The following is a 24,545-nucleotide window of genomic DNA, read 5'->3' as shown; positions in this document are numbered from 1 at the left end:
AGTTCTCGGATTAGCTTCTGGTAAATGTGATTCTACAGCAGAGAGTTCATATGGTACAACAGATGGATCAACATAGCTTGCTGGTGGAGACTAAATGAATGTGGGAACCTCCTCATGTAGTGCTAGACGTATACAGGTGGTGAAAAGCTGTGCTGCGTTTCAGTAATACATTCACAGAACAGGACTGCTATTATGAAAACCTGAGAAATATTTTTATATGCAAACACAGTAATATCTTAATGGTCAGCTTAAAAAAAATGAATAGCAGCTAACCATTACTGCTAGTAACGTGGTATTATGAAGAAAAAAAAAAAATTCTAATAAATTATATTTATGTGTGTAATAGAGACATTAACTATGTATACTATAATGTTGAGGTAGTTCCTATTGAGAGGACAGAGTCAAACTGATGCAGCTGATAGTAGCTCATTATTTATTTTTATTGTATTTATACTTGGAAAAAAATACTGTGCAAATCCTCAAATGCAGTCATTAAGGAATGGTCAGTTATTCAGTCAAAAACACAAATAGAAAGAAAAATTATTCCTCTTTACAACAGTCTTGACAAACATTTACTCACTCACACAAATACATGAACCTAAAAGCTGAGGAGGAAAGATTGAACCATTTTTTCCTTGACTACCAGAAAGTTACTTTGTGATCACAACATGACAAACTTGTTTCCTTGAAATCAAAAATGAATTTTATGATTATGAGAATAAAAAGATCCCACTCCTTTGCAATCTGTTTGGAATTGCTAAACTTTTCATGAATGCAGAAAAAACAAATTACATCACAGAACAATTATGTTGTGATTGTGTGAAAACAAAACATCAGAAAATTGTGTTTGTCCCCTCTGGCTTTTGGTACTCGCCACAATGGATCACCATGGCACACACATTGTACAGGGAAAAAAACCACAGCATTCATTTTACAATACAACAGTATTGTCCTAGTATTCTCACATTTCTAGTTTAATCTGAATTTTACAAACAGTTCAATCAATGTTAATTCTAAAAAGAAAAACAAACATCTTCATCTAGTGTTTTCTAATATTGGCTTACTGTAACATACAGTACAGTGGCTGGACCGTTCTCGGAAACCATTAAGGACACAATAGATACAAGACAATTCAAAACTCCTTAGAAAAACACAACGTTTAGACACCACATGCTTTTCCTGCAGGGTCTCACATATCACATTTCATTAAAAAAAACTAACAACCTCTCACATGTTCATTATTGAGACATCAAGTCAGAACTACATTATTATCAACAGATTTGTCCTTTTAAATATTCACAGTGCATGAAAGTACCAAAACTACAAAACAATGGATCAAAACCTCTGAAGTGCGTATAATCATCTAAAAATAACTAAAACAACAAAAACATTTCTCCAAGAACACCCATTATCATAATCATTATAGTAGGCGTACAATGTAAAGTATCAGTGGATGACTGATCCAAATCTGGAGCACTTCAGTGGTTAAACAGGAGTGTTACAGTATTCTGTAACCTCAGAGACCACTTAAGAAAAATATAAGACACAAAAAATATGAAACTTGCTTTTGTTTTGTTTTTCTGGAGAGGATGTTAAAATAATTAAGTAAAGGAGTTTTCAGTACGATTTTGCCGGCTGTTCCGTCAGTTTACAACACTCACATGCTGGTTGCATTGTCAAGACCTAAACCTTAGGTTTGCTTTCAAGTGTGAATCCTAATTTGCTGTTAGCCCTGGGTTGATTGACATATTTACTAGCCACCAGCTGTTTGCAATTCTTTTTTAATGTTTGTCTCAGTAGTTTGCTGAAAAAACTTCAATGAAGTTCAGTAATACTCAAAATTATTCTTTGTATGTCTGTGGCTTCCTGTCTCACAGAGAACTCCAAGTGGTGATAGATGTGCATCAAAAATCAAATGTGCATTTTTACATTTTGTCAGTAAAATAACTGCACTATATATTTTTTTTTTGATTTCATAATGTCCTACATATAAAATCTTCCTTGTGTTCTGTCTCAATGCACCTTTTGTCTCCAAGGCAGCACATAGCACTGCAGTGAGGAGTACAGCTTACTCCTCGGACGTAGGATTGTTCAACTCTTAAAAATGTTCATGTTAGAAGGTATTACCTGGTATGTTTGCTTCCACATATTTGCTTAGCCAACAAAGAGAGACATTGGACTGTGCGGGAACAAAAAAAAGACATCAGGAACAATTTTACTGGTCAAACCGTGTTCTTTTTTTAGGTTTTGTCTCCTGCTGATGTTTCGCGGTGCAGCACTACGGTCACTCTGAATGCGGTTCTGATCGTACCTTGTCCTCCACTGCTGTGATTCCCTGAGTGGTTCCTCTGCAATCATGTCTCAGTACATGGCCTCAGTGTCTCGGATGCTTCCAAACGACAAACTGAAGGTGCTTCCTAGTCTCTTAGTGACCCCGCCACCTTCCCTCGTCTTCTTCCTGTTCCAGTTCAACAAGGAGGCGGAGCTCTGCCCCTTAGCTCCAGCCAGCAAGCGCTGCCGAGTGTTTTCCTTACCGCTGCTGTGGGACAGCAAGATGGCTCTCCTCTCCAGCTGTTAACACACACACACATAATGTCTTGTTCACTGCACTAGTAAGCATGCATACATTGAAACAGCAGATACGGACATTCCAAACACACACATGCACTCCCACGTACTTACCTGTGTATCATGTGAGTGTAATGTGACCACACTGAGCTCCACGCCTCTGTCGCTACAGCTCTTTAGCATCTGAACCACCTCGCCATGTTTGGCCCATTTACAGTCCTCTCCGTCCACGGCTACTATGTAGTCTCCTTCCCTTAGTCCGGCCTCCTGTGAGATACAGGAACATTACGAGACGAGTAAAAGTCTTTAATGAACCGCAAACAGGTTTGAGAAATGAGCAATACACTTTCAATTTCAAATTCTGCAACCAATAACCATCCACACATGCACACCAACTACTGTTAAAATGTATGGTGAAGCTCCTACTAGACTGGCACCTCCTCTTCACTCAGGGTGCACTGTTAAAAGCCTTACATGAGTTTTTATTGACATTTATTTGTGTCTCCTTTATATCCTTTAGTGGTCAGAAATTAATTTGTTGTACCTTTTAATGAGCATTAATAACTGAAATTGTTAAGATGCTGGTTATAAGATAGATTCAACATAAGGATCATTGTTTCAATTTTTTTTAGGAAAACAACAAATATATATTTTTTTATTTAATTCAGTTTAAAATTATTTTTCTAGCAATAACAAATAGTAAGAACTTTCAAATGAGTTGCAAATTATGGATTAATCACAAAAAAAGACATTTGAAGCTTGAGAGACGGCGTAGACGCATTGCTTTTTTCCCTTAAAAATCTGATGTATACTAACTACATTACAGTCATATAGTAGTTGTGAATGAGAATCTTACCTTCTGTAACTGGTTCTAACCATCTCGTATTTAACAGAATGTGGAAGACATTAGCAGTTCTGCTGTAACTGATGAACATAATAGTGGAGTCCCTCTTACCGCTGCACAGCCTCCAGGCACCACTCCAGCCACCAGGACGGGTGAGTCTCCTCTGAGCGTGAGACCCAGCCCACCCTCTCCCCTCTGCAGACAGATCACACGTACTGGACCCCAGCGAGCCCGTGCACAAAACACCGATAGAGGCCCCTGCAGCACAGAAAAGAGTCATCTTCAACTCAGGTACCAGCTGGTGCTGAAGCTTTTTCAATGGCTTTCCTAATAGCCGACTGTTACTCCAATGAATACGTCTTACCAGTCTTTGGAAGATATCAGTAACTTGGACTGTAGAGAAGTTGGTTGGAGTGATGTCTGGTTTCTGATGGGTTTGAGCTGTAGAAAAACAGAACAAATCACAATCACTTACTGTTGTTTAAGTAGTGAATCATATTATTGATGTGACGTAAAACTGATGCTTACACTGTATCTCTGGGGCCTCTGCAGTTTCATCAAAATCGTCTTCTCTGTCCAGCTCAGAGTACTTGTCCAGAGAGCGTTTGTGTGTGAGCGACAGCACGTCCTGCAGGATGTCCATCTTCCTCAAGATCTTACACAGACTGTGGACACGCATGGCTTCCTCATGTCTGATTACTGCCCGTCGCAGGTGAGCTTTACCTGCATCCATGTACATGTAGGCAGACATTGTCTTTTAATACGTGTGGATACTACTTTTACCTATTGGCATACGAGCTAGATAAAATTAACCAAATCTTTGAAAAAGAACCCTGACGTTTTTACAAATTTGAACTTTTTTTCTTTATAATGACAGAAAGACTCCTCTGCTGTAAACTTTCTGAAAGCCACTGCATCTATGTCCGTCTGTCTCTCTTTCTGTTTCACATATTAGCTTTACTCTGCTGTACATCTGGACTAAATATAAACGTATTCCATGAACTCACCAAGCTTTCTTCTTTTTTCAGGGTCTTGTAAAACCTGGCTGAGTGGTGGCCCTGCAGGACTGCTGATATAGAACTGGAGGAAAGCCTTCTCTGACTCCTCATCACACTCCTCCTCAGCAGACACTACAGAACAAGACATTTCATGTTAACATGTGTAGATAGAGTACACAAATGTTTGTTTTTGGGTAAGGATAACAAAAGGAATCCTAAATGAAAATAAATAAATATAAATCTAAACCTACCCTACAATTTCTAAAGTTACTTTGTCTCATTAACACTGCAGAGGCAGCTAATACTTGCGCCATTAGCCACATCAGTCTTTGTAAATGATCACCTACTGAACTGGGCAATGTCTGCACTACAACAGCTGATCCATATTATCTTTCTGTCCATCTTTATTTATATTTAATGTAATTTGTTCATCTTGCTTTCAGTTTTAAGGATGACTCTTTGCATACGGCCTCAGTTTGCCACCCCTTCATTCTTGTGATTTTGCAAGTAAGGACCACTCAAATTAAAACAATTGAATGTGCCTGCACAGTTATCAATAATGTGAACACCCACTAAAAATATCAAATTAAATGTTCTGCGTAGTTTGGTGTGGCTTACACGTGTGATCACAGAGTGCAACAGCAGCGTAGTAGTGTGAGAGGGCACGGAAGTGTTCTGATTTGACTTGAACCATGGAGGCCCAAGAAAACGGCACGTAGTCCTTCATCAGAGGCTGAGTCATGGTCTGCTGCACTAACAAATAGACATCTGACACCTACAGGACACACAAGTGTACACACAGGGTGAGAATCAGTAACAACACAAGCAGTTACAACACAACCAGAGACGTGTTGACTCACCCGTGCAGCCTCTTGTGCCAGGCGGAGTTGCGAAGTGAAGCGTGTGTCCTGAGTGGTGAGTGTGACTCGCTCAAACACACACTCCTGCACCTGGGAAACCATCAGACGCACCAGCATGCAGAGCGACGGACCACTCATGTCCAAACTGGGAGCGTTGGAGAAATTCTCTTTAAGGTAATTAAATGCCCCTAAAAAGAACACAAAAAGAAAGAAAAACACATATCTTGTTAGTATAGTCATCAATTTCTCAATTGACAGGCATTTATCAAGAAAACATGTCAAACCTTCGCTGATCTCTGCTCCTGATATTTGAGGATTTGATGCATTTCTCAGTGCTATATCATTAGATATTGAACATCTTTATGTTTTGATCTTTTGGTCAGGCAAAAAATGCAGTTTGAAGATGTCACATGGGCTCTAACAATAGCCGGAACTAATTATTATTAGTTTTTTTAACATTGAATAGAACATATAATCTATTAATTGAAAAAGATAATGGATATATTAAATGGTGAGGAAAACAAATAGTTACTGCCCTTGCTGAGTAAAACAATTTAAATATTTCAGCAGATAACTTGAACAGACTTATCTGTTTTTATGCAAATGCAATGATTCTTGTGTTTTCGGACAACCTAACTTTAGAGTCCCGAATAAACCCAAAGTATATGCTTTTTCATTACCTGCAGCTCTCTGAAAGGCATCTATTGCTCGGTCTATGCCAGCTGTTGCAGAGCGGTCTTGCCGTGCTCCAATCTGTGTGTACAGGGCACCGATGTTGAACAACACACTTCCTTTTTCAAAGGCCAACGTACGCTGAGACGACGGGACACCTGTCAGGGAGTCGTACCTATAGACAGAGAGGGAGGAGTAAATGTACTTACTGCATTGCAATGACCTTGATTGTAACTTTATTTTGCATTTATTTTGATTTTTTATTTACATTTTTAGGGTTTATATACTTCTAAAAATGTTTGTAATGTTAGATCATGATCATGTTAGGAGTATTTTCTGACATACTATCCAATTACTTTGTTATGACTTTTTTAAATACTACAACTTTTTTTGTTGTGATTTTGTTATAACTTTTTTGACATTATAACCTTGGACTCTTGGATGATATTGAAAGCCAAGACTATAACTTTTGGGACATAATGTGCTGACTTTTTTATAAGATTTTGTGGGGAAAAAAAGCTATAGTATGAATTTAGATATACTGATAATTTTACAACCAACTTTTTTCACTATAGTTTTTTTCGACTTTACGATTACTATTTTTAAGACTTTTTTCGACATATTATACATACTGTAATTTCTTTTTAACTTACTTCACTATGACTTTATTTACTTTTTACCACACTATGAGTTTTTATGACTTTTTCACGACAATATAATATTACTTTTTAATGACTTAACAACATACTATACTATGTAGTTCTCATGACATTTTTTTGACATACTGTACTAAGATTTTTTCAATGTTATATACTATGACTTTTTCATGACTTTTTTGCAACATACTATACTATGATTTTTTCGTCATACTATACTATATACTACTATTTTTGGCTTTCTTCGACAAAGTATACTATGACTTTTTCAAGATGTTTTGGGACTTTTATCACTTTTTTCAACATACTATTCTATGACTTTTTCACTTTTTTTGACGACATACTTTATTATGACTTTTTCATTACGTTAAGAAATACTATACTATGATGTTTTATGACATTTTTCAACATACTATAATATGACTTTACAGCATCCTATACTATGACTTTTTCACAACTAATTTCGAAATACTATACTAAGAATTTTTCATGAGTTTTTTGACATACTATACCTTGACTCACTTTATTATGACTATTTTTGAACTACTATAATACGACTTTTTATGACATTTTTTAACATACTATAATATGACCTTTTCATGAGTTTTGAAGACATACTACAGTTTGACTTAACTTCTTACTAATTAAATTCAGTTTTATTTCAACATAAAAAACTATGATATTCTGTACTATGATTTTTTCCCCATACTCTACTTCGACCTTTTCGACATAACATACTGACTTTTTTTGACATGATATACAATTACTTTTTTCAACATACTTTACAATGACTATGTTTTTGTCGACAAGACTCACCATGACTTTTTAACCTTTTTTTACGTTGAACTATACTCTGACTTTTCAAACAAATTTAACTACGCTTTTATTTACTTTTTTGACATTATATACTATGACCTTAATTGCAATACTGCACAATGTTTTTTTATGATGTTTTTGACTTATAAATGATGGGAGTTTTTTACAAACTGTATTGGCTTTTGCCATGACTATACTATGCACAGCACATAATGCATTGTAACTATTATTCTTGCATTTTATACCTGTCTTATTTAAGCTTGTTTTATTTTTATTATTTTATTAGCTTTAATGACTTAATGATTTCAAATGTCCTTGCACGATGTGTTTCTTTTGCACTTTGTTTTCATGCTTGTGTTGTTTCATGTAAAGAGCTTTATATTACCTTGTTGGTTAAATGTGCTGAATAAATAAACTTCAATCTGGCCTTTTCTCTTTAATAAAACATTTTATGCCATTTTAAATGCTTACTATAATATGGCTTTAAATGAGACAATGAACAATATTTCTTAAAGATATTTCTTTAACATAATATATAGACTTATTTGTACATTTTTTAACTTACTAAAATATGACATTTTTGAATGTATTATATCATGACTTTTGTAAAACTTTTTCCAATATACTGTACTATGCGTTTTTTAACATACTATTCTATAACTTTTAAAGATTTTTTTAAGAAATACTTTATTATGAATTTTCTATGATTTTTTTTTATGACTTTTTTCAATGTACTATAATACGACTTCTTTATGACTTTACTACATACAATACAATGCCATTTTTCAATTTACTATAATATGATTTTTTTCGGCATACATTACTATGACTTTTTTCATGACTTTTTTCGACATACTATACCATGACATTATTATGACTTTTTTCGACATACTATACTATGACTTTTTTTAAACTTTTTTCGAAAGACTATTCTATAACTATATTCGACATAGCATGCTATGACTTTTTTGACACACTATACTATGACTTTTTTCTGATTTTTTTCAACATACTATACCATTATTTTATTATGACATTTTTGGATATACTATACTATGACTTATTTCAACATACTATATTACAATTTATTTTATTACTTTTTTCCCGGCATACTATACCTTGACTGTTTTCCTACATACTATACCATGACTTTTTTAAGACTTTGGTTTACGTACTATAATATGACTTTATAGTGTCTTTTTCAATAACTATACAATGACATTTTTTGATTTACTATAATATGACTTCTTTATGACTTTTTTCAACCTACTATAATATGACTAATGATTTTTTTCAAAATACAATTCCATGATTTTTTTAATCACTTTTTCAACATACTAATCTATGACTTTTTCCCGGGGTTTTTTCGACATACTATACCAGAACTTTTTTATGACATACTATATAGTATGACTTTTTAATGATTTTTTTGTCATACTTCACCATGACTTTTTTCGAAATACTATACTACGACATTTTTTCGGCATACTATACTATGACTTATTTTTCAACATACTATACAATGGAAATTTTTCGAGATACTATAGTATAACTTATTTTAGACTTTTTTTTGTTTCCAAGATGCTACATATGACTTTTTCCGACATACTATGACTTTTTTGGATGTACTTTAATATGAGTTTATAATGACTTTTTCAACATACTATATTATGACATTTTTTGATTTACTATAATACGACTTCTTTATGACTTTTTTTCTACATACTATACTATGACTTTTGAATGATTTTTTCGACATACTATACTATGAATTTTTTTAAGATTTTTTTTCAACACAATACACTATGACTTTTTTGACATACATTACTATGACTTTTATATAAAAAAAAATGACATACGACAATATCACTTTTTTATGATTTTTTCGACATACTATACTATGACCTTTTTTATTACTTTTTTCGAAAGACTATTCTATAACTATATTCGACATAGCATTCTATAACTATATTCGACATACTATACTATGACTTTTTTCTGATTTTATTTTGACGTACTATAATATGACTTTATTATGTCTTTTACAATATACTATACAATGACATTTTTCAAATTAAATAATGTCTTTATGAAATGTTTTATATACTATACTATGACTTTTTTGGACTTTTTTGCAATAAACTATACTATGACTTTTTTGACATACTATACTATGACTCTACTATGTACTTTTACGACATACTATAGTATGAGTTTTTTAATCATACAATACCATAACTATTTTATGACTTTTTTCTACATACTATACCATGACTTTTTTTACGTACTATAATGACGTTATAGTGTCTTTTTCGATAACAATACAATGACATTTTTTGATTTACTATAATATTATTTTACTATTATATTATTACTTTATGACTTTTTTCAACCTACTATAATATGACTTTTTAATTATTTTTTTCAACATACAATACTATGATTTTCTTATCATGTTTTTCAACATACAAGACTTTTTAATAACTTTTCTGAAATACTATACTATGACTTTATTATGACATTTTCCGACATTTTTAGACATACTATACTATGACTTTATTATGTCATTTTTAGACATACTATACTATGACTTTTTTATGATTTTTTTTATCATACTATACCATACTATACTATTTACGACATGCTATACAATCACTTTTTATGATTTTCTTTGACGTACTATAATATGACCTTTTTCCATTTAATATAATAATGTCTTTATTACTTCTTTGACAGACTTATTTCAACATACTATATTACAATTTTTTTAATTACTTATTTTCCGGCATACTATACCCTGACTGTTTTCCTACATACTATACCATGACTTTTTTAAGACTTTCGTTTACATACTATAATATGACTTTATAGTGTCTTTTTTAATAACTATACAATGACATTTTTTGATTTACTATAATATGACTTCTTTATGACTTTTTTCAACCTACTATAATATGACTAATGATTTTTTTCAAAATACAATTCCATGATTTTTTTTTATCACTTTTTCAACATACTAATCTATGACTTTTTCTAAGAAATAAAACTGAGGAATAAACATCCACTGGTTATCTTCTCTCTAAACAACATGGCCTCAGTACTTGTAATGCAGGACTCAATAACCTCTAGGCTTTTACATTAAAAAGTGCTCATGTCCTACCAGTGGAAGTGCACGCCCAGGTTCCTATGTAGGGGAAAGAAGCGCTGATCCAGGTAGTACAGCTGGTTGTAGTACTCCATCAGTAGCTCCAGACCGGCCTGGTTACGACTGGGTGTACGCATGGCCTGATTCAAACAACAACACACATAGACATACATCTATTGTCATAGGCACATACATTCAAGGACAAGTTTCCCACATGTGCATGTCAGACCTTTCAAGATCTTTCATTTTTTATTTCTTTTCCCACAGTTTTGCACTGATTTTCAACCATCCTTAGGAAAAAACAGATTTAATATTGAACAAGATCAAAATTTGTTTTGTACTTAGTTGTATGAGTGAATTTATTAACCTGTCTGAGCTCCATAAGCTCTTTGATCTCCTTGTCGTAGAGAGAGCTGTCCTCTCCATAGTGCTCACAGATGAAGTCCTGTGAGGGGAGACAGACCGTTACATAAAAACAAATCAATTTCACAGCTGAGGTATTCTCTAATATTCAGACAAATTGCAGAGGATTTGACTGAGCTCTCGGTGCCCATCTGCAGCCTTTCAAAAAAATATATAAAACAAAAGAAATTAGAAAAAATGTTTCACTAGAAATCATTGCCTGTGTATTTATTGTAGAATATTCACACTAGTTTAAATCTTTTTTTACATGTGGTGTGGGGGCAATTCAGTATTTGTCACAATAAAGAAAACAGACTACTTCATGTATGTTGTTTTCCGTTTAAAACGTCAAAGCTGAAACACAGCTTGTAAAATAAGGATAACAATGTTCATCCTCTATCTTGTTTTTATATTCTAAATACAACCTTCGATGTTCTACTCAGATTTTTTTTTTTCTCTCAGTGAAAAGGAAATTTGATAATAAATCAAGTGGGTGAAATATGAAAGGTCATCTTCACCTGGATAGAAACTGTGAAGTCAACCTCTTTGGTTTCTTTTAATCCGAGTGGGATCATGGGAACGTTGATAGCCTCACTGTGAAAAGTAATTAGAGCATGTGTATTGTATGTGTGTAATCTTTCACAGGTTAAACCATGTAAACACTAACATGTGAACATCATTGTGTAAACACCAACATTATACACAGGGCAGGTTATGGGCACAGTTATGTCAGTACTGCCATCTGCTAGTCTTCAAACACAGCAGGCTCACTGCTCAGTGCTTCATCCTGCTAATAGACAAAGCTAAAGCCAAGTATTAACCCTTATGGCCCTAACACCCCCCAAAGTCACCCCCTCCCATTCACATTGAACGGAAACACGCACACACGCCACGGGGCCATTAATGACACACTAATCAGGGGATTTATCCTTCCCGTGACCCTGGACTGCAGAGGGAAAAATCTCCTGGCTGTGAAGGCCTGCGCACACACACACATTTGTACTTATAAACTTGTAATTCCCTAGCCCCTTAACTTAAGCTTGACTGAAACTTATTCTATCCTAAACTAAATCTTATCCTATAAACTGCCCTTTTGAGGAATTGAAAACCACAACAAATATCCTAAATCAACAAAAACATCCTTCCTCTAAAAGCTTAACATAAATTGGTCCCCACAAAGACAGACATAGACATAGACCAGATACACACAATGCACAGAGTGAATACAAACAAGTAATGAATGTTTGTTTTCACCAATTATAATTCTCATTAGACTAATGAGAGTGACCTGGAATTTATGGGGCAAATAATAATTGGGACATGGATTTTAAATAGGCCATGATTTTGTGTGTGTGTGAATGTGCGTGCAGTGTTTCCCATTAATTACCAAGACTGTGGCAGCCCACCATAGTCTATTTCATCCCGCCACAATTTCACAATGAACCAAAGTATCTATACACACAGCTTGGCTTAAAAAGGCCCAGGCTGAAAGTGTCTCGCGGCTCCATCGTGTCAGCTTTAGAGCCCCCCCTCGAGGCTTCCCGGGCCTGTGCTCATTGTCCCCTCTTTCTCCCTGTGGGCAGTGACAGGTCCCCCTGTCCCCGGTGTGACAGTCAACCAGGGCAAATTGTTTTCAGGGTGTCAGGGGTCTGCAGAGATGTCGGCAGCACACCCGTCTTGAAAAACAGACCCTTTGTTGGTTGCCATGCTTTGCGGGTGTGACTTTTTGATGTACCAACACCATTTATACCTATACAACCAATGTGTTTATGATTAAAATGTTTACTAGAGCACAGTGGTGGAAAGTAAAGTAATACCACAGTGTAAAAATACAATATTATTGAGAATCTGAATGTAAAAAGTAGCCTAAATTGTATCTAATATTCTTAAATAAATCTAGTGAAGTAAAGAGAACAATATTTCCCTCTAGTATGTAGTGGAGTAGAGGTATAAAGTAAATGTACAAATACCTCAAAATTGTATAGTACAGCACTTGAGTAGCCTAATGTACTTTGTTAGATTCCATCTCTTAAGCCAGACTGTTCTGAACTAATATTACCAGGGACTTCATGTAATTTAGAACACATTGTTTTACAATTTTTTACATGTTTTACTCGAATTTACTGACATTATCCCACGGGTATGATGTTAAGGTTCTTCATAACATTTGTTAATATTACAAATATTATACTATTATTTTATTATTTAATATCTTATATTATTTTATTATTAGTTAATACTTAATCCAGTGAGATAAGGGCTATATTTTGCCGTTTAAGTGCACCAGATCAATGCATTTACCTTTAAAATGATAACATTTTCTTCCAGGGGAGCATGTCCCCCGGACCCCCTAGGTCCAATGTCTTACAAAATCCTGTGGGAAACTATGGTGTGTGTGTGTGTTTGTGTGTGTCAGAGTTTTCTACCTGTCTGTCTGGTAGACCTCCATGTTGCTGTTGAGCTCCTCCAGCTCCTCTTTGAGAAGCTGTAGGTTGGAGTTGACAAAGCTGAGCTCCAGAGCCACTGTCTCCTTCACCTTGTTGTTGGTTGTTGCCCTGAATAAATGAACACACACATCAGTTCACATCCTTTATTAACACCAACATAAAACAAACTATAAAAGACTTGCATTTGAGAGATGAGAGATTTTGAGTTATTTTGACTTCACTTCATGTCAACATGCAAAATACTACAACGGGCAAATCTTAGTCCTTGCCATAGAGCAGGTGAAGGTTCAGCCACCAACATCACGGACACTTTAACCTCAAATATATACGTTCCATAATCATCGACTGTTGGTCCAACAAAAGATTTGAGGAGGTCAATTCAACAAATTAATGGATAATACAATCAGTAGTAGTTGCAGACCTGCAAATTTCCCCGCTGCGGGACTAATAAAGGATTATCTTATCTTATCTTAGACCTAAAATGATTATTGTTATGCACCAAAGACTAAGACAAATGTCTTGTATGTGAAAACCTATTTAGCATTAATCCTGGCTCTGAGGTCAACAACACACAATGTTCCTAGAAGTCTGAGGCATTACTAGGTTGCCGTGCTAACTGATACCAAGCATTAACAGACTAACAAAATGACTTTTCACAAAATTTACAGTTTCAAGAGGGTGGAAACAATAAATAAAGAGAAGAGACACAAATCAATGTTTTAGGAAGGGCAGCCCAAAAAAAAAAGTTTTCCTCATTTCAGTCTCTTAGTTTTATCTGGTAAAAGAAAGATTTGAAGTCTCTGTGCTGAATGAGTCAATAGATGCATCATCAGGTAGAAGATTAAGCTGTCAAAGGCAGAATAAATTGCAAAGTGTGGTTATGTTTTAGGTCATAGACAAATAATACACTTAAGGGCTAAGGATGAATTTGTACACTTATCCAACTTCTTGATTACAAAGTCTTTGCTTTTCACATAAAAACCCCTTCCTGTTAATTCCAATTCTCTCTTTTTTTTCCTCAAAATCTTTGGGCACATATTTGCATCATAACCTCCTGCATTCTTTTCACTCAAAATTCACGTGTGTCTCAACTGACCTGAAGATGAGCAGACAAAATATAACTTGTGGCCAACTATTCCATTAAATTAGTGTCATCACTTAATTGATTTTTAATTTAAACCTTTAACTACTTCTACAAAAAAATGGAAGCCAAAGTAAGACCTTTCCAAAAACAACAAAATGGATAGTGCTGCATTTTTTGACATGACTGGTTCATTGAAGTAAAAAGATTAAACACATCTTTTTACTGAATCAGGCCTTTCCAGGATGTAACCAATGTGTTAACATTATCAAATTTAGACATTTTAATTGCATTGATTTAAGAGAAAAGGGTACATATGTTTGTACAGTAAATAGAATCAGACATGACAAATTGTACAGACTTCATAGCAACCTGAGATTTGAGCAACCTAATGTACTTAAAGTTTAGCTTATCTATATTTTTGGCAAGTTGTATATTTCTGAGTTTGGGGATTTTCTGCTTTTTTAATTTTTTTTTTTATACTTGCACCTTTATTTATAATTCATCACAGCATCTTATCTTATGAGGCAGATGTTCCAAAACAGTATTTTAGATTTTCTGGATAACATTTTTGTTATTGTTTGCTTTTGTCATGACAGTCAGTGACTGGTGGAGAGAGCTGTGAATCTTTAACACATGATTAAACTCGGTTCAAATCCACAGCTGGCGTTCTCTTTTGAGTTTCTGTAAATAATTGTATCTGTCCAGTAAGACCACTCTACCCTCATCTATCTTCACCTGTCACTCCCTCGCTCAGTCACACACACACACACACACACACACACACACACACACACACACACACACACACACACACACACACACACACACACACACACACACACACACACACACACACACACACACACACACACACACACACACACACACACACACACACACCTATAACTAGGATGAAGCCAAAGGCAATCTGATTAGTCAGCTTTAAATGGGCTGCCAAATATCCCATTCACACACACACCTACTTGCACGCACAACATACTGCAGCTTTTAAGGTGAAAAAAATAACTCTTTCTTTGAGTGTATGAACTGAAAGACACAAAGTGTTTTCAGTAACTCGTGGTATTTTTCTAAAACCCAAACTAACTGATAAGAAGACCAGGATTAAACTAGTAACTGTCCCTCTTCTGAATTCCCAGAGAAACACAGCCTGCAGCACTACAGGACATCTTCATCAGCCAATCAAAAACCCTGAAGAGTTAGTACCCCTCTCTCATCTGTAATTAGCACCCCCACTCCCAATCACCTCCCACCCACAAGCACTCGTGCCACAAACCAGTTCCACAACAGTTTCAGAGTGTGTGAAGTGAAAGAGAGACGTTTTGTGTGTGTGTCAACTATTCCAGTTGACCGGAAAGGGGGAGGATGGAAAAAAAAGGTCTGACAGTGCCAGACAAATAAGTGGGGGATGAGCTTGCCGGGGCTCCGTTGGGAAGCTCTGCATGAGCACAGGACGGGAGGCGGACACAAAGCCGGCTGATTACAGGCTGGCAGGCTGTGTGGGGGGGTCCTCTTTGTCTCTGTGACCCATCGTCCTAATAGAAAGGGCAGGAGAGCTTGTTTTATTTCCCCTAAACTGAGTCATCACCTTTTAGGATAACAGCCTGATTCCAGTCAAAAAGTTGGGGAGAAAAATTCCAAAGAAAAAGAGATCACTACCCATTACACAATAACTGCAATCTGCCTGTTAGTGCTGAATAATTGAAATTAAATAACTTTGATAACTGAGTAATCCTTTTTATTTATTTAACCTTTATCAAACCAGATAAGATCCACTGAGAAGTGCAGCAAAGTGAAACATCAAATGCACGTCCATTTCATACATACATACACAGTCATGCATTGTTGCAAGAACTGTTTGTGGCTAAAACTTGTGATGACTTTTGTTTTGGCTAACAAGAAGAGGGACTCTAATATAAGTTTAGCGTGAACATTATTCTAGGAACAAGGGCCATAAAAAATAGACCTCATTTTTTGTTATTGGACCTAAGGTTATAGGTATTTTACTTATACATTTGTACATGGGTAACCTGGCCTTGTACATTAAGTCTGTCTAAGCAGTAGTTCATATCTGAATATATTAAATTTACTATCACATAAGACCAAGAAAAGTGGTGCCTTACCCGATTATAGAAAACTAATTTGCCATTGCTAGACTGATCAATGAATCAACTAATCATAGTTAGTCAGGTAAAAGAACCGATATGAAGACGCTACCTTGGAAAAGTATGTAGATTAAACAGTAATGAAAATAATTATAAGTGGTAGCCCTGCTAACTAACATCCAATCTATCCCTGAAAAAGATATTTCGTGAAACTTAATTAGTTTTAGCCGAACAAGTCCTGGGATAATATTAAGAGGTAACCTTGGTTGTCTTTTAATCAAAGACACTGTTGTTTTCTGTGTTGATCTTATTAGATTCTGACATGGCACCACTAAGGAGGAAGAAAGTAGCTCCTTGCTTTAATTAAGTGGCTCCTCCTCCTCCTCCTCCTCCTCCTCCTCCTCCTCCCCTCCTCCTCCTCCTCCCAAAATGAATCTTAATAAGTAAAGGAGTGTGTTTTCAGAGAGTTTTGCACAGTGGACTAATCATGCAGTAAATGTTTTTAAAACCACCACAACAAAAGTGCAGACCAAATGTATGCACATAAATGTAATGTTTACTCTAAGCCTCTGTAGTAATCTACCTCCAAGTGGATGACAAAAATGCAGAGCCTGAGAAATAGTCAGAAGGAGAAAGCAAAGGCAGCGAGACACTGACAGAAGCTGGAGGGGATAAAAATGACGCTAATGTTCTTGGATAGAATACTTTGATGTTCCGCCACCGTTTTTTTTTTCATTTCCCTCATTTCTTCACCAATAAAATTCTTGTGCGCTGTGTGAAAGATACACAGCACAGTTCAGTTGGGTGATAAGCCTCGTTGGTGTTTGAGCTGAAAAGTATTGTAAAATGAAATATTTGTAGGAAAAAAAGGGGAGAGGAGACACAAACATATGCAACGTGGTTAGAGAGGACACACAAGCAGACAGACACAGTGAACACAAACAGTCATAAAACTGGGTGTTGCTTGTGTGTGTGTGTGTGTGTGTGTGTGTGTGTGTGTGTGTGTGTGTGTGTGTGTGTGTGTGTGTGTGTGTGTGTGTGTGTGTGTGTGTGTGTGTGTGTGTGTGTGTGTTCGGGAGGGGAGTGATCTCTGACCTTTTCCCATCACAGGACACCACCACAAATGTGACAGAGCCAACAAGCTAACAAAAGAGCCCCCAACACAGAGGAGACTAACTAAGAATAACATTTATCATCACATCTTAGAGAGGAAAAGCTGATGTAGGAGAAAGTTTGCCCTTTCAAATAAAAACAAATGCCATGTACAATGTGTCCAACAATAAATACTTTGAAACAACTAATGAAGCAGGCAAACTAAACAAGTGAGAAACACATACCAACACCATCACTAATCTTTCCAACATCATTTAACTTACTTGAATTAATTAGATGACATTGTCTTGACACTAACTTGAAGGACCTTATTTTCAAAATCTTCCATGCAGGAAAAGTCCCTCAATAGATGAAACTACTATGAAACTAACTTTGACTTCACAGAATATTTTAAGAAAAAAGAGGACCTCACCTGAATAAGTTCTCTGCTCCAGCTCTCATTCGCATCTCCTTGTTGATCTGCTGGTTGATGCGAGCTCGCCGGTGCTGCAGTTTACTGCGCTGAGTCTGGGCAAAAGGATCACATCCCTGCAGGGAAAATAAGTATAGCAGTCAAGAGAAGTGATGTACTGATAAATTGACGAATGATGAATAACAGCAACAGGTCTGAATATTTTAGGCCTTAAAGAGGTGATGTCTGTTTCTAATATATCTTTTAGGGATTGCATTCAGCACAAGTTCACAGTTTCAAATAACCAGTTAGTCTGTTAAATAAACCCACCATTCATTACCTGACAAACCCTTTTCCCACCGGACAAAAACATAACTAATACCCTCTAACACCTGGCTTTTGTCTTTTTTGAGAAACGGTACAATCAGCATTAATTCCTGGGACAAATGACTCTGCAGCAGGCACGAGTATTTATCAGCTCCAGGTCCAAATTGCAGTGATGGAAACAGAACTCACAGGTGGACACAGTCATTTTCGCCACTTTTCCGGCACAATGCTCAATAATCTTGTGTGTGTTGTGGTGAAAATATATTAAATAAATTCAACAGGGATTTGGACAATTACTATAATTTATTAACATATAAAACACCCAATGGATATGCTCTCCTCAAAGTTAGCAGGTTCCAGTAAGGCAACAGTAGTTTTACCTTTCTTATCATCGAGACATGCTTCATTCATACCAGACAGAAACAAAATAAAAATCATAAAAAACATCTTTAGTAGTCTTTTCACTGTACCAACAATCACAAATTCTGGTTTGTTAGAAATAAACCCTTAATTCCCAGAGTTATAAGCACTCCTCAAAGCTACAGCACTCCATTGACAGAAACAGTAATTTTACCTCACTTGTCATTGTAAAACACACTTCATTAAAACTGAACAGAAATAAAATCAAACTCATCAAAACCATTTATGTGACTCTTTCCACTGTTCCATTCACCAAGTCAGGTTTGAGAGTTTGAAGTGAGTTACTAAGTGAGTAACAGATGAAAGAAGTAACCACTCTTTCATTTTCATGGCACGTTTGTTACTTAAAACATGACACTTCAAAAAACACAGAAAAGCATACTCGTCTACTGGCAACGTATACATTCATCACTGGCAATGGGGAAGTCTTCTGCTTTTTTATGTCGACATGTTTCAGCACACACTCTGAACATAAACAGGAATAAATGAAAAGGCAACAACGTGGTCTTAACACTCACTTTAACCATAAGTAAACTATAGCATTTTATTTGTAAAGCTTATATGGTGGCAATACAGTACACCTAATGGAGAGAAAGCTGACTGAGAGGCTGGATAGCACAGTGTGCCAGAGATGATGGGTGTGTCAAAGGGCGTGTCAGAGAGGAGGGAGCTCAGCAGGGGAGAGCCTTGTGGATGCTATACATGGTAATAACTTGGCATGGTAAGGCAGGAGTAGAACCTTCTTCCCAGAAGGATAATATGTTCAACAGAAAAAGGATCTGGTAATATATCAGAGCTGTGTATCTGTCTGAAGATTTAAAGGCCTCTTAAGTCTCACTTCAACAGGCATTTTGCCAACAACACCAGAACAGCTGATTGTTACATGTCTGCGCACTAAAATAGCAATCTATCAGACAATGCACCACTGTTTCAAACTTAAAAGGTAAACAGATGTACAGCAATATGACAGATGGAGCAGCTGTACTGTCAGCATACTGAATACTCCCTTTCTTTATCCTTGTGCCTTCTTCCATCACCCTTTTTCAGACAACTTGTACAGTATACGGACATTTCTCATTTTCTCACACTCTTTCCCCCTTTATCTTTCTCGTTCCCTCTCACCCAGTTAAGGTGTTTGTTTACCATGCGCAAGTTAAGTAATCCTCAGAGTTCCCGTGTGGATTAAGATCCTGGCCGAGCTCCCACCTCTGCTCAACCATCCAGGAGGGCAGCAGGATGGAGGCTGCTCAACATCAGTGCAGACAAAGTCTAAAAAACAGTGTCAAAAAACCTTCTATATCCAGGTGACTTTCTCTAGGCACATATTGTTTTTCAGCTACACAGATATGTAAATGTGTAAGTAGCTACTTGAAGCATAGTCTTCTACACACTCACGCGGCAGAAGGGGGAGTGGTTTGTTTAAGGGCACCTTGTATGTAATCATTGATTTTACTCAACAATGTTTTCCCCATTCAAACCAGAGATTCAATATATCAGGTTTAGAACAAATTAGGTGCAACACAGGTTTCACTGTAAAACACACCAACAGTATCATTTAAGATGTAACTGCACAAGTTGCGATATCTCCATCTCTGCAATTTTTGATGCCACCTTAATACAAAGGAGGTGATCAAAATTATATTCCTGGCGTTAAAAACATTGTTAAATGACATTTAACATTTCAGCTATAATGTACACTTCCAATACACTTTCCCTGTAACTTATGTACTCTACAGACTTCACTGTCAACATTTTTCAATGGAAATATTTCCTGATCAAATAGTCTCAATGAAAAACAGTTAACAGTGTGGTTTGTGCTTTTTTATTATCCAGAGGAAGCACACGATCGTTTCTTGAAAGACACTTCCCTGTTATGTTTTGCAATTTTTTTTTTATCTCAGCAATTAAATTGCATTTAACTCCACTGTACTGAGATGGTGGTAGTGGTTTCAGGGGCTGGTGTCTCAACACTTAAATACAGCTGATAATAAGAGCATATTGAGACACCATTAGTAAGTGACAGAACATGTTTTGTTTTGTTTTGTTTTGCTTTTAATAAAGAGGTGACAGGATTTTTATAGACGCCCTTAGGATCCATGTGACAGATTGTTTTATTGTTTATTTAATTTAAACTTATTATCAATGAAGATAACAAAAGATGATGATACTACAAAATGTTAACAGGAGTTCAAATGTCCACAGTTTACAGTAACCTTAACGTTGCTATTGATTTTATGGATCCACCCAGGACCTATGGGGATCTCAAAGACCCTATCAGACCCTTTACTCGTGTTTACCACAAACCCAAACTGTGTGTGTATTTGCATAACGTTACGTGCCTGAGTGTGTGTGTGTGTGTGTGTGTGTGTGTGTGTGTGTGTGTGTGTGTGTGTGTGTGTGTGTGTGTGTGTGTGTGTGTGTGTGTCAAGGTGCCTCACCTTTCGGATGCTTCCACTGAGGCTGCCCTCTGTGGGTAACGTTAAGGGCATATCGTCGTCCGAGGGGACGGTACCGTCTGACAGGGACATCTCCAGCGCTCTGTGCAAAGTAACGTTGATGTCAATACCATGTAACGCAAACGTGTCCCTAGTTAGACTTAACTTACTTGATTCATATTTCCCCGTATGTTGAACAAAACTATCAACTTTTAACGATGAAGAATAATCAGTACCAGGCCAAACATGTTTCACTTAAACAGTAAGTTAAGTTAGCTAGCGGGTCGCGGTTTTCCCACTTGCCTTGCAGCAGGTTCCTCCATCGTGAGGCAACGACATAGGCGGTCAAAAAGTCCCTACATTTCTTCCAACTTTGTACAATTTCAAGTGAACATAAATCCTCAATGGACAGCCAACAAAAGAGTTAAATGAACAACTTTTAAGTCCTCAAAACAACCCAGCTTCAACTCATTGCATTATGCTAGCACCTCCTCCGCTCTCTTTTTTTCTTGTGTGCAGCTGCAAGAGCTTATTCGCCGAGGCGGGCCGCAAATGAAACATATAGCCAATCACGTTGCAGCTTGTGAGAGTGACAGTAGATGTGACAAATCAAGTGGAGGATCAGGGATGAATGACAGCCTAATCTGACCAATAACAAGTGGCCCCAGGCGTCCCCTTACTCCGCGGCTGGTTGCTATGGCACCGACCGGGCTGTGGCTGGTGTGTGGGGCTCCGAAAAGATTAGAAGCTCCACCTCCTAAAAACGGAAAACATGACTATAAAAGATTATAACTTCATTTTGTTATATATTTAGGCGCTGCTTTATAATGACTTTGAGTCCCCTCGCAATTTGTTTTTCGTTTCCCCAATACAAAGGAAGAGTTAGTGTGTTTGTCCAGTTCAGTCATAAAACGCCACCTAAAGGAAAAATGCTCTGCAGATACTCCAAAAAGGAGAGATGATGGGACACTCTACATAATGTATTTATTGCTCAGTATTCCCTTTAAAAGGCAGAGAGTTTTCCATATATATGGTTATAATTATATATGTATATATTAAAATCACGAAGAACACAGTGAATGGGCTACAGTTTACACACTGTGCAGCCATGTGTTGGGGCCAATACATTAACCATACAACCTTCCAACCTTGTATATCTTTTTTTCCCCCGACAGACTCTCACATTTGACATCAGTCACATAGTGACAGGAACCTGTGCAATAACCTTGGAACACTAAACATCCAATGTACAGTATCTTTATAGTACAGTCTCTTTAAGATGTACATTTCATCACTGTCAAATCCAAGCACGATGTATACTGTCATATCCTACTACTGTACCACATGTATATAAAGCAAGCTGTTACATTAATCATTCTATATTTATGCGCTATTGTCTTACTGTTTACAAATTTCATGTTGTTTTATCCACACAGTATGTATACTGTATATAGTGTAGATTTAAATAATTATTAATATATGTTCAGCTTTGTTGTTCTTGTTGTGAGCCATAAGTCTATTTATGTTAACAAGTTTGCCACATTGAATAAATGAAAAGACATTTAAGTAAAAATCGTTGTATATGTAGGCTACACATTGTTGTTGTTTTATCTGTTTTGTATGGACCCATGTGTCTGAAATAAAAGTTGAATATACTCTATGTAAATGCATGGTCCCAAAACATCCAGTCCAAGCAAGTACTTATCTTATTTCCATCTGGGAACAATGCAGGCTGGATCCAGGTCACAGAGAATCGTCAAGTTGTATGACTTTCTCAGTTGTCTACAGATACAACTGCCTTTTAATTACATTTTTGTACTAAAACATGTTACTTGCTTACAAATCTGTCCGTACACAGCACACACTCCCAGATAATTTGCTGGATGATTACTGCTTGAATTTGTTTTGTGCTTGTTCAAGAATTTACTAGTTGAAAAAACCCTCACAATGTACCTTAATAATAGGAGAGCCCCTTAATATTACTGAGGTCTGGCCTTCCTAAAGTCCTGGACAGCCCAGAATCTCACATGCCTTTTTAATTTTAGTCCTCAGTGTCTGGCTGGATGATTATCACATCATTCTTGCCTGTTTCCTTCCTCACAATGACACCATTTTCTCAGAAATCTTTTCCAAACTTACAAAGCATTATTGTCTACTAATTCATCCTGATTACATTTATTTTAGTTCCATGCGATCGGACACAACTACATTGCTTAAGGATGGTATGGACACAATGAAATGATCTGATGTCATTCTGTCTTTCTGTACAGTGTTGCTGTCGGACAGAGGTTACTGCTCCACATGTTTCAAGTTGCCATTGCAAAACAAAACAATGTCCGTTTGTATACAGTGTTGAACCTTTATTATTATTAAATCTACTTTATATCAAGTATATTTCGATTTTTTAAAGTAGAATTTTATCTTTTATATTTCTAAATGTACCTTACCCATCATTATGTATATGTATTTCTTCTTCTGGTCAATAGCAGTGATTCAAATATAGAAATAACACAATTTTAGAATTTAACATTACAAGAAAAAAGTCCTACGTTCAAAATTGCCTCAGACATTTGCCTTGGAAAACTCACTAATGCCAAAGAAATGTGAAGATGGCAATGAAATCGTATATGTTGTATGCAAGAGTATGTTGGTGACAAATAGATTTACACATGGTTACACATGAGAAGCTACAAATTTACCAAATCAATTTCCTAATGATGGCACTTCAATTAACTCAAATTTAATAAAACAAATGATCACTGCTTTTGAGTATATCACACATTTCGTTTCCTACACATCAAGGTGCTCTCTGCAAGTTTTAATGTTGTTTGGCCACTTGGGGGCACTTTTACCCTTTCAAGTAAATATCACATTGTGCTCCTCTAAACACTAAGAGTTGTTTATACATACTCTGAACATATTTGAAATTTCACAATTGCTATAAAAGTTTGGGAAATGTCGGGAATATTTTGGGGTTCAATACATTAATTAAAATGACAATTCATGAGGACTAGTTGAGAAATTATCAGCTATACTAAACTGCAACATTAATAAAGATACCTTAACTTGTGATTTTACCCTCAGCAGTATAATTAAAACTCAGTTTGGATATGTTCACTCTGGAGGTCACAAAATAAAGCTACAGCAGAGTAAAAGACAGATTTATTGGGTGTGACTCAAAATGCTTCACACCAACTACTGGAGTGAAGCTCGCTCATGTATATCTTGGTCCTATAATGAAAAT

At 36.1% G+C, this 24,545-nt stretch overlaps 1 protein-coding gene across 1 annotated transcript; it reads right to left on the bottom strand.

Moving 5' to 3' along the window:
- Positions 1–431: 431 nt before the first annotated feature.
- On the bottom strand, positions 432–21,624 carry rhpn1 (rhophilin, Rho GTPase binding protein 1). Its single transcript, XM_054603021.1, has 16 exons — positions 21,605–21,624; positions 21,305–21,404; positions 18,141–18,256; positions 13,388–13,516; positions 11,480–11,555; positions 10,927–11,004; positions 10,575–10,699; positions 5,951–6,117; positions 5,271–5,458; positions 5,029–5,185; positions 4,420–4,542; positions 3,941–4,135; positions 3,777–3,853; positions 3,524–3,670; positions 2,683–2,835; positions 432–2,571 (listed from the first exon to the last, which is right to left on the bottom strand). The coding sequence occupies exons 1-16, from the start codon at positions 21,622–21,624 to the stop codon at positions 2,362–2,364; spliced, it is 2,061 nt and encodes a 686-aa protein (XP_054458996.1). The 3' UTR covers positions 432–2,361.
- Between the last annotated feature and the right edge of the window lie 2,921 nt (positions 21,625–24,545).

Source organism: Anoplopoma fimbria, chromosome 8 (genome assembly GCF_027596085.1).
Source record: "Anoplopoma fimbria isolate UVic2021 breed Golden Eagle Sablefish chromosome 8, Afim_UVic_2022, whole genome shotgun sequence".
NCBI classification, from domain to species: domain Eukaryota; kingdom Metazoa; phylum Chordata; class Actinopteri; order Perciformes; family Anoplopomatidae; genus Anoplopoma; species Anoplopoma fimbria.
The sequence above is the reverse complement of the archived record's forward strand: the minus strand, read 5'-3'. Positions and strand labels throughout refer to the sequence as shown.